This window comes from Cucumis sativus, chromosome 7 (genome assembly GCF_000004075.3).
Source record: "Cucumis sativus cultivar 9930 chromosome 7, Cucumber_9930_V3, whole genome shotgun sequence".
Taxonomy (NCBI): domain Eukaryota; kingdom Viridiplantae; phylum Streptophyta; class Magnoliopsida; order Cucurbitales; family Cucurbitaceae; genus Cucumis; species Cucumis sativus.
The window spans coordinates 5,899,439-5,911,372 of NC_026661.2; the positions used below are offsets into that span (position 1 = coordinate 5,899,439).

General features: G+C 33.2%; 1 protein-coding gene across 2 annotated transcripts; it reads left to right on the plus strand.

Moving 5' to 3' along the window:
- The first annotated feature begins 385 nt into the window (after positions 1-385).
- On the plus strand, positions 386-5,996 carry LOC101215865. 2 transcript variants are annotated; one of them, XM_011660631.2, is made up of 7 exons: positions 386-717; positions 910-986; positions 1,988-2,039; positions 2,258-2,320; positions 3,319-3,831; positions 5,009-5,068; positions 5,158-5,996. In XM_011660631.2, the coding sequence occupies exons 5-7, from the start codon at positions 3,334-3,336 to the stop codon at positions 5,536-5,538; spliced, it is 939 nt and encodes a 312-aa protein (XP_011658933.1). In that variant the 5' UTR covers positions 386-717; positions 910-986; positions 1,988-2,039; positions 2,258-2,320; positions 3,319-3,333; the 3' UTR covers positions 5,539-5,996. The 2 variants fall into 2 exon arrangements, with proteins under 2 accessions (XP_011658933.1, XP_004148935.1); XM_004148887.3 differs by lacking the exon at positions 1,988-2,039.
- The last annotated feature ends 5,938 nt before the right edge of the window (positions 5,997-11,934 follow it).

Consider the following 11,934-nt stretch of genomic DNA (forward strand, 5'->3'; position numbering starts at 1 on the left):
AGCCAATACGAGAGATTGATATCACTTTCATTGGTTGATTTTATTAAAGGCAAAATTTGAGTAACACATTGGACATATCAAGACATTGACAATAACATTAGGGTCATCAACAACTTCAACCAAAGATTCTTTTCATTAGAATTGTTTATGACTTGTAAATTTATTCTCCGATATATTTTTAACCTTTATTCTCTTATAAATAATATTTATTCTCTCTTAAATTAATATACTAGAGACTAGTCGTATATATATGTTACTCTTTTCATTTTTGGAGTTTCGTCTAGCTCGTAAAAAAAGTGTATACATTGAACCTTTTGAGTTTAGGATTTATTTAAAACTCAATTTTCATGTATTGATAGTGAAAATGGCTGTGCTTGTGTATGAGACTTTTAGTTTGGTAGCGATCGTACAACTTGGGAGGAGTTTGATATCGAGGGGATATCATTTTAATAATTATATAATATTATCATTCATCCGGTTTTGAAATGTGATTGTTCAGGAAAATGTTGTTCCTCTTCCTACTTCGCTCCCAAAACTCCGAATTCATGAATTCATTTTCAGAAGAAATGTAACTCTTAGTTTCTCTTTTCCAATCGGTAGTCTCTCATCAGCGGATTCAATCGTAAATTCTATACAATCCGTTGCTTTCAAGTGTTCAAGAAACTAGTTGTCGACGTCCTCACCACCATGCTCAACAATCAGTGTTCCAATTAAGAGGTAATTACTCTTCTTTTCATCCTCTCGCGTTTCCTATTTCATTCCTACTTCCCATGTTGTATAGCAGCCCCTCTTAAATCCTCCATTTTTACGCTTTCGTTTTTCTTGATCGCTGATTCTTTTTTATGAAATCATGATCTATTTTGCTTGTAAATTTCAACTGAACAAAGCTTGTCACTTGTTCTTTATCAGCTTCCTCATCTTTCTTCAAGCCTTCTATGACATCTTTTATCGCAGCTCTGCCTCTGTCCAAATGTCGTTCCATATTGGTGAGAATGCAATCTTCATTTTTCTTTCTTCATTTCCTTGTTTCAATCCTCCTTCAATAGGTTCGTTTAATCTTCTTTATTGCTCGTGTCTTCCTACTGTTTGAGTAAATTACACAATGAAAAGAATAGGAAGATATTTGGACTAGAAGAACTACGGAGGAAAAAAGCTCAGTTGTTTTAGTCTCATGATTGAAAAGCTATGCTACTTTTAACTTGAGAATGCAATGAGTTGAAAATACTTTTTTCTATAGGGAGCTTGAACAACTACTACGTTGAAAATATTATCAAATACATATGTTTTTTTGTTTCTCAAAATAAACCGCATGTATACAAATTAGTGCAGTATCGCTTCCTTCTCTACCTGAACTTGTTGTCGTGAACTCTCAATACTTTATAATGTTGATTCTTGTTTCTTTGTATGCTTTTCTTGTTCAAGGCAAATTAGCTTTGTTATTTTGTAAATTTTTTAGGCCAATAGATAGTGTAGAACAATACCTTTGGATGGTGTGTATGCTGCTTGTAACTTAAATCTATTGATCAAAGGATGATTTATCAAATTTCTGATTTACTGGAGTGGCTCCATTATTTGAACTGTTAACAATCTTTGCTCCAATAGTTTGCTGAAGTGGAAAATTATTCAACTTTGGTCATAGCCTCTGCATGTGTTCTTCCTTTCTCTCTTTTTCTCATAAGATTTCTCATTCCTTTTTTATTTAAGCCAAAAATGAGATTTTCTGTGATTATATAGTGAACCTATTTGGTTCTAAATAGGATGGACACATTGTTTTGCTATTAAATATATGGAGATTATGTTATCTTTTTGTAACCACAGCATTTCAACCATCTATTTTCCACTTGATTGATTTAGTTTCTATTTTTTAACTTTTTTAACATGTAAACTTATTTAACAATTGTTCTATAAATTTAGTTGAATGTAGGTTGTACAATGTCATTTTGAATTTGTACCATGATGCTTACATTTGCACATTCAATCACTGCAGGCTTTTGGCTTCACTCATTAGTCTTCACGAGGTTTAGTGTCTCTGGACTAAGGTTTGTTTGGTCCTCTGACAGTTCATAAAACTAATTTTTAGTTTCTTAGGATTGTTGCTAGTTACTTTCCTTATTGGCTTAAGCTTTCTCTTAATATTAAATTGTAGTTTTTTTATTGTTAGAATCTACGAGTTTGACCTTGTTTTTGTTTTCTAGCTGTAACTTTTCTAGGTTTTAATTGTAGCATATCTAGTAATTCATATCAGTACTCTTTACAGGTAGAGGAGAAGCTGAAAGACTAGAAAAGGATAAAGCATTTGCATTCTACATTGAAGCTCAAGGTTAATAAAATTATATGTGGATTATTGTCTCGGAAATTAGATGCTCTCTTTTGTTTGTGTTTTTTTCTGGATTGATGTTGTATATTTGATATGATTTTGGGAACATTTTGATTAGGTTCTGCCTACTGTACTTAGACTTGGGCTAATGACTATGAGTATATAATAAATTTAGGTATATAATCTCAGTCTTGAACTTTATCAGTACGGTTTGGATCAACATTTGAGATTTTATGTAGTCTCGGAGTGGCTCAAGAGTTGTGTATTTTGTATTGCAAAGTCTTTGTGGCAAGTAATTAGTATTTATTCATAAGGTTGGATTTAATCTTTTTGGTTTAGACACTTTTCATCTAGCCGATATAGTTTAGTGTAAGGAAGAGATGGGAACATGAAAGAGTTAAGCTTCTGCATGGGTTCAATCTGTGATGGCCACCTACCTAGAAATTAATATCCTATGAGCTTCCTTGACACCCAAATGTTGTAAGGTTAGACATGTTGTCTCGTGAGATTAGTCAAGGTGTGCGTAAGTTGGCCTGGACACTCGTGTATATAAAAAAAATATATATATCTTTTTGGTTTAGACACTTTTCATCTAGTCGATATAGTTTAGTGTGAATGAGAGATGGGAACTTGAAGGAGTTTAGTTTCTGCTTTCTGTTTATGAATGATGGTTTATAAGCAATACTAATACACTTCACATTCTGGTTGTTGTTGTAGCTCCTTGAACCCACTTTGCATTCTGGTTGCATGTCTCTACTCTCTTCTCCACTTTAGCATCTCAATCTTTTGTTTGAATTTATCATTCTTTATCTCCTTAATTCACCAATTTCTATGGACAGTACTGGGTCAGGATTTGCTACAATCAATGAATCTTTATTTTGTACTAGGGAGATCAACTTAGAAACCATAAAGCCAATGAAAACATCTAAATTCTGATTGATCTTCTTCTCTGTTCATCAATTTTTATTATTAAGTTTATCATTTTAACTTGGAGATTTCAGTTTTTTTCCTGCGTCATGGAAGATCGTCAAGGAAAGAGGAGCTCCAAAACGTCCATTATCAAAGGCCTAAATGCTTCAATTCGGCCGATGAACATTCAAATGGACAATCACTTGGTAATCGGGGGAACCAGACACTATCACCAGGAAACAAACTGTAAAAGTCCGACAATTGTTGATTGTTACAATATTATGAATCACTATGCTAGCAGCACTTCTGGAAGCAATAGCTTTGGTTCTCGGGGAGCAGGGTTGTCATTATCACCACTTTCGGCAATTGAGAATTTGGAAACACCACCTATAAGGTCTCCACAAATTTATGGAACTCCCATGAAGGTCGATGAAGAAGTGATAGTAATGGATGGGATTTTGATCAGTTCAATTCATGGGGAAGCAAAGACAGTGAGGTCTCCTTTAGATTCTGGAAGTGGTGGAGGGGGGAAAAATCAGTACAGATCGGACATTTGCCGCTACTGGGAGGATTCTGGTACCTGCCGCTTTGGCAACAAATGCCAGGTTAGTTATTTTGTCCCACCGTAATGATTTGATCTGAATTATTGGTTCTGCAAATTTATTGGCCTTTTGTTTATTACTTAAAGGACATCTTACCTCTGCCTTGAGATTTGATTGCTAATATAAGATAAATGGATAAAAAAGATATTTTCTATTTTAAGGAATGGTATGATTAAAGATTAGTGGTTCGTGTTCAAGTTTGATTGGTGAAATAATTTATTTATTATTTAACGTTGGTTAATTTTCTATTTATTCTTGTTCATGTGGGTAGACTGAATTAATCTTTAAAAGAATAGCTTGATTGAAATAAATTTATGCACTGAGAGAGCGGTACCAGTACAGGATGAGTTAACGTCTCTTAGCCTGGGTTTTATGAAAAAGTTCCGTGGCTGATACAAGGATGGAATACATATCCCACTCCCAATTTTGTTTAAAATTTGGTCTCAGATAATGAACTCAGTTCTAGTGTGTTAATATGTAGAGCGAAACAGTACGTTGGCTGCAAAAACTGATGCACTTATGTGTTATCACAACAAGTTATTAGATTAGCAGATAAATGAAGCTATACTTTTTCAAAAGTTGGATTAATCATATACTTTGGGATGCCCGACATTCCCTTTCAGTGGTTGGATTTCAGTATCTATAGATCACCGACATCATGTGCTCTTGATTTCTAATAATGGATATATTATTCAATTTCTTGGGTATATAATTCAAATTTTGGGGGATAGGGACTTGGGATTGGATCCTCCTCCTATTTAATACTTTCAAGTAATTAGATTTGGCTGATTTCTTTTATCCAAGAATAGGACCAAAAACTCTCTCTCTCTCTAAAATGTAGTTAATTAAATATTTTGTTTAGTTACTTATCATTCACCGAAAAGTTTGGGGCCCTATTTAATTTTTTATGTAATTGTCTTGTATTTGTTATGGTGTATATACGGGAAAAAGTTCATATCGAGAACCTCATAGCTATTTTAGCACCATGTAAAACTGTAATTAAACCCAAAAGCTTAGAATTATAGGTTAAATTATGATTCACACATCACAGCATGCTTAAACTTTTCTAATAATATTTTCAACCACACATGTTGAAATAAATTAACGGGAAATATCTTTGATTTGCTAATATTATACGGTAGTTGATATGGTTTTTGTGAATTGTATTTTCTGTTTGCAGTTTGCACATGGAAAGGAGGACCTTCGGCCAGGTCGTTTACCAGTTAGAACCAAGACTAAGGTACCATTGACATCTAATAAATTAAATACACTACAGGTTTTGTTCGGTTAAAAGACACTTTTAGATTTGCATATTCTTCGCCACTACAGTTCAGCGAAACGTATGGTTCCAAGTTCCGCAACAATCATTCACTAACAGGAATAGCTGCGACAACCACAACGCAATCAAACTCAAACTTAGTAGATACAATCACCAAAACTGAACTAAGCAAAAGAGGTCTTACTCCAACATCCTCGACATTAAAAGGGCACACGAACAATAACCCTACACTTATTTCGACCATTTCCATCATCAATTGGTCGCCTGAAGATGATGGCATCAAAATTGCTGTCCCCGGAACAGAGTCGACAAAAAGAGAAGATGTAAACCAACACATCCATGAGGTTCTTTATGGTTCCACCACTGAGAGGACCAAAAAGAGACTGCCAGTTTTCGTTCAAATTTGCTCCGAAGAACTACAAGAAGAATAAGCAACACCAAGCTCTTTTTCATCATCAAATTCCACATTATTCTCATAAAAACTACTTCTCATATTGGTTTACACCATTTTGTTTTTACCACAACAGATCGTGGCTTGTTGGCCAAGTGGAGGGCAGAGTTAGGCAGACTCATTTGCTGATTCCACTGGTTGCATGTTCGATCTGTTTAGGTATGAGAAGGAAGGGGAAATACACCATTTTGTTTTTAGAAAACAGGTTCATATAGTATTCATCAGTCATAAAAGAAGAAATTAGGTATTCATTACTTAGTTGTAGCTGTATGTAAAATGAGCAAAAACAATGATCTGAGTTGTAACGATCAGAAGATGTCGATGGCAAATACTAAATTTGGGAAGAAAAATAGAACGGAGCTTCACGATTTACTAGATAAGTACACTTTTATGGGTATTTTTTTCATATTCATTGATAATATTGGTATGTCCTCCTTACATTTAAAATCTTCTCGATCATTTAATGAAAAGTTTTCATTTTTGATTCACCTAACCAGTTGAGAACATTGTTTGACATGAGATGATGGATGTGTTTGGTTAAGATTCCAAAGTGTTTAGTTTTATCAAAAAAACTATTTAAAAAAAATGGCCGTATTTGACAAATTAAAATAATGTATTTTTTAAAAGTTCATTTATTTTGGAGAAATCTTTAAAAACAAAATTCACGTATAAACACTTAAAAAAATTCAACCAAACATTAAAGGTGTTTTTGGAGAAGTGTTGAGTTATGATAAACCTAGTGTTATGATAAACCTAAGATTAATGATAAGATGTATTTGGGAAAAGAGTTATGTGGGATAGGGTTATGGTAGTGTTATGATAAGATATGTTTGAAGGAAGGATTATATGGTTAGTGTTATGAAGTTTTTTATTTTATTTTTATTTTTTTAAATTCATATTATAGATCTAATACACAAATTTCTATACTTAATTTACTCCATCATTTTTTATTTTCGTAAAATAATTTGCCTAAATTTCTTTAAATACGACACTCATTTTCAACATTTTTTTAGTAATCTTTACTTACAGATAATTTTTTTTTGTTTAAAAAATTCATATTCTAAATCTAATACATGAATTTTGTATATTTAATTTACTAAATTGTCATAGTTTTTGTAAAATAATTTACCTTAATTTCTTTAAATACAATGTTCATTTTCAACCTTTGTGCAATTTGTTTTTAAGAAAACCATATTCTAAATCCATTACACGAATTTTGTGTATTTAATTTACCAAATCGTCGTAGTTTTCGTAAAAAAATTCATTAATTTCTTTAAATACGACGTTCATTTTCATTCTTTTTAAATAGTCGTTAGGTGCAAATAATTTTCTTTTTTAATTCATATTCTAAATTCAATAACATAAATTTCGTTTATTTAATTAATCAAATTGTCATAGTTTCTATAAAATAAGTTGCCTTAATTTATTTAACTACAACGTTCATTTTCAACATTTTGTAAGTGTATGTTACGTTTCAATAAATTGGTTTTTATGAATGTGACATGTGACCCATAAACAAGTAAATAAGTGCAAATAACCACTGAAATTACGAAGTCCTGAAATCAGTAACAATCAAGACTTTTACCAACTCTAGTTTTGTTTTCTCGTGGGAAATTACAATGAATCTAGTTTTAGGTTTCTCTTCAATTTATTTTACGATACTTTTAAAATATCAACTTTAATTTTTATTATTTTTAACTGTGATTTATATACTTTCAAAATATTTATTTTAGTCATTCTACAATAATTGTTGGGTAAAAAAATCACAAATCTATCGTCTCTATAACAAAAGATTTGTTATGTTAATTTAGCAAAACTTAATTTAATAATCAAAATAACATTATGAAAGTGACAAAATATAGACAAACCACCTATAGGTTTGTTGAAATTACGACTCCACTAATTTTTAATTTAATCAAATAGTCCTTATAGTTTGCTAATTGTTGTAATCAATTTATGGTAATTTGTCAAAATTGTTCCATTTTTTTTTTTGAATTGACATTCCTTAGATATTTAAGCTAAATAACAAAATACGATAAGGTTGAGATTGATATCAAAATCTTAATTTCATGAATTCTAACATATAGTTGATTAAAGGTAATTAGATTAAAATTTTAATTGTGTAATTTACAATAAATTATCTAATTCAAAAGTAAAGGAAGAAATTAAATTTTAATAATGTAATTGTATCAAATTTATAACTTAAAAATAAGTGTTTTTAAAATAAAAAGATTAGAATTAACAAAAATGATAAGTATATAGAAAGTATAAGTGAGAAAAAAATAAATAGTATTTAAAATAAATAAATAAATGGATTAATTAAAAATAAAGAAGAGTTGAGAAAGGGTTGAGAAATGGTTGAGGAAGGGTTTAGGGGAGAGGTTAGGGGTAAAACTAGGGTTATGATAACCCTTCCCCCAAACATGGGTTGGGTTACAACCCACCATAATCCAACCCCTCCCCTAAACACATGCTAAGTGTTTAAATTTTAAACCTATTTTCAAAAATGTGTTTAAAAGAAAATGTATTATTGAAAAACATTTTGTTCTTAATTCAATCCAAACGGATCCGATATCATTAATTACAAAATTATAATAGAAGTGTAAAGGCGCATTTACGTACCTACAAATATCGATGAAACATAATTTTAAAAAGTGGCTCTCTTGGTTTATGTTTTGGGATGTTCACATACGAATCAATTGTGAATCTTCATCTTTTATTATATCCAATCATGTAATCTAATTCATCTCAAGATAGGTGGTGAGGACTCTTCCCCTGCACTCACAAAATCCCAACAACAATACAGAGACAATAATTTGTGGATATGTATACATATATCAACCAAAAAGTGTTCACGATGATAGTTCAAAACAGAAGAATACATATGAGCAAGATAAGAAATATGAAAATGGTAGAAAAGAATTCCCAGCAATTTAAGAAGTTCACTCTCTCCCTGAAAGCTCCCACATCAGCTTTTCCAAAAATAAAGCCTACCTCATCAATCCCTAAAAACATTCCTCAAGTACTTCCATTCCCTTGGTGAGATCCCTCTCATCAGTCCCTAAAAATATTCCTTAAGTACCTCCATTCCCTTGGTGAGACCCATTTTTTTATTTATTTCTATTGGGCGAGCTGCCTTCATGGACGGTCTCTTTTTTACCCGTTGGACTTGAAGCTCACCTTGTCCTCAAAGTGGAATGAGGGATATTGTTGGTTCATAGCATAAAAGAACTCCACGTCACTTCATTGTCATGCAGCCCTTTCCATTTCACTAACCAGTCATTAGCTCTTATTTTGTTGTTCCAACCGACCCCCAAAAGTGTCTCGAGTTCCACTTGCAGCTCAAACTCTTCAGCCAATGCAAGGGGCAAGTGTTGTATGTGTTGTGTTCTGCCAAACTTTAGTTTCAGTTGAGAAATATGAAACATATTATGGATCATTGCCTCGAGAGGATGGTCCAAACGATCAGCTACTTCTCCAATCTCTTCTATTACGCGATAAGAGCCACAAAACTTTGGAGCTAGCTTCTCACAATGCTTTCTAGCTAAGGATAATTGTCTATACGGTCGTATTTTCAAATAAACTTTATCTCCCACTTTGAACTTCATTTCACAGTGGTGTATATCCGCTTGGTTCTTCATCCTATTTTGGGCCGTTAATAGATTTTCATTTAAGACACTAATAACCAAATCTCTTTCTTTTAACAACTGTTCTACATTGTTATTATTGGTCTTCCTATCCCCCTACAAAACCAGTGGAGGTGGTGGGCGGCCATAAACCACTTGAAATGGGGTTGTTCTTGTCAATGAGTGAAATGTGGTGTTATACCATAATTCAACCCATGGTATGCCCTTGTACCACTTTGTTGGTTGTTCGTTAGAAAAGCAACGTAAATATGTTTCGGGGCAACAGTTCACCCAATTGGTCTGTCCATCCATTTGAGGATGAAGTGTGGTACTCCTCTTTAATGACGTTCCCATGGCTACAAATAATTCTTTCCAGAAGTGACTGAAGAAGATCTTGTCACTGTCAGTGACAATGGAGTTCGGGATTCCATGTTTGCTAATAATCTCTTTGAATGAACTTTTCAACAACTTGTTTTGTGGTGAATGGGTGCTTTAAGGTAATGAAGTCGGCTATTTTACTCGGTCGATCAACCACTACCATGATACTATCAAAATCCCAGCCTTGGGTAACCCTTCGATGAAGTCTATCGTCCAGTCTTTGAGAATTAAATTGGGTAGAGGTAGGGGATGTACTAATCCAGTAGGGGAGAGCGCTTATGTTTTATTTCTTTGACATACTTCACATTGTTCAACCTATATTTTTACATCATTCTTCATGTCCATCCAATGTATCTCTATATTCATACGTTTGTAGGTTCTGATAAATCTCGAATGAGCCCTTAACACTGAATCGTAGAACGTATGGAGTAAAAGCTGGAATGAGAGAAAAAATTTCAACATAACTAACCTTCCCTTGTAAAGCAATCTGCCGTCTACCCATTGGTAGTTGGATTTTCCTTTTGGATCATCTTTCAGAATTCTAATTATTTCTTGTAATTCATCATCATTTTCGACTTCTTTCATAATCATTTCAATATCTAGTAACTTGAGAGATATTAATGCATTTTGATGGTATGGTTCATTTGAGATAAGGCGTCTGTTGCTTTATTTTGCAAACTGGGTTGGTACAGAATTTCAAAAACATAGCCAACAATTTAGTCAACCATCTCTGAAATTGGGGTTGGACTTCCCTTAGTGCCTTCTGATTTGAAAGTACTGTAAATTTCCTTTCCAACAAATAATGTCGCCATTTTTTAATCGTCATCACAACTACCATAAGCTCTCTCTCATAAATAGACTTTGCTTATACTCGAAGGGATAACTTTTGGCTGAATAAACTGCTTCTAGCTCTATTCCTCAAGTGTTCGTTTCAATGGCGAATGGTAGGGAAAAATCAGAAACTGCTATAATCGGTATTGATATCATTGCTTGTTTTAGTGAATCAAAGGCTTCTGTGGCATCTTTATTCTAATTGAACCCATTTTTCTGCAACAACTTAGTCAATGGAGTGACAATATTCTCATACCTCTTGACAAACCTTCAATAATACCCTATGAGGTCGAGGAAAACCCTTAATTCATAAACCTCTTTGGGTTGTGGCCAATTTACCATTGCCTTTACCTTCTCGCCATCAACTTCTACTCATTTTTTAGAAATCCAATACCCTAAATAATTGACTCAGGAATGTCCAATTACACACTTCTTCTCGTTGGCGAATAATTGGTTGCCTTTCATCACATTAAACACCACTGCCAAATGCTTCTCATGCTCCATGATATCATTGCTATAAACCAGAATGTCGTTGAAGAAAACTAACACAAATCGTCTGAGGAAGGAATTGAAAATTTGGTTCATGAGTGATTAAAAAGTTATCGGACCGTTAGTTAATCCAAAGGGCATAACAAGGAATTCATAATGTCCTTTGTGAGTGCGAAACATTGTTTTCTTAATGTCCTCCTCCATATGAATTTGGTAGTATCCCGAGCATAAATCCAATTTTGAAAAAACTGCAGCACCATGTAACTCATCTGAAAGTTCTTTGATTACATGAATGGAAAATTTATTGGAAATAGTTACCTGATTCCATTTTCGGTAGCGTATGCAAAATCTCCATCCTCCATCTCGTTTCTTTACTAATAACATTAGGCTAGAATATGAACTTCGGCTAAGCTTGATAATTCTCGCTTGAAGCATTTTCGAAACTAACTTCTTTATTTCTTCCTTTTATATGTACCTGTAATTGTAGGGGCAAACATTGATGGGCTCCTGTCCATCTACAATCAATATTTGATGATCCATGACCCTTCTTGGAGGTAACTACGCTGACATTTCAAACAATCCCTTAAACCTTTTTGATAGATTACGAATCATGGGCAAGTCCTGAGTCCTCCCCTTTTTTCTCTTTTTCACTTATTATCTGTATCAATTTTGACATTCTGGAATTCCAACAAGAACCTCTGATCCTGTCTTTTCCATATCTTGGAGATTGTTTTGAAGGAGCACTCTACCTTTGTAAGGGACGAAGCTTGATAACTAGTAGAAATACAAGTTACTATAGCTTCTTATGTAAAATAATGAAGGCGTACCACATTAAAATAGAAGAAAATAGAGAGAATAAGTAGGCGATTTAACTACTCTGCGAGAAGTTTACTCAAAAGAACTTCAAGCCTATTTTATCCTCTTTTAGTACTCTTATCGCATGTTATTAATCAAAGAAGAGTGAATTTTAGCAAAGAAGACATGGTGCGCAAGGAGATTCCGCCAACCTCTACAATGTAAGGACACGGTTGTAAAGAAAACAAAAGAGGTTG

Excerpts from the sequence above, each read along its gene's own strand:
- LOC101215865 (XM_011660631.2), top strand. The coding sequence starts at position 3,334 with ATGGAAGATCGTCAAGGAAAGAGGAGCTCCAAAACGTCCATTATCAAA. Across the intron at positions 3,832-5,008 it reads GCTTTGGCAACAAATGCCAG|TTTGCACATGGAAAGGAGGA; the intron begins GTTAGTTATTTT and ends TTCTGTTTGCAG. Across the intron at positions 5,069-5,157 it reads CAGTTAGAACCAAGACTAAG|TTCAGCGAAACGTATGGTTC; the intron begins GTACCATTGACA and ends TCGCCACTACAG.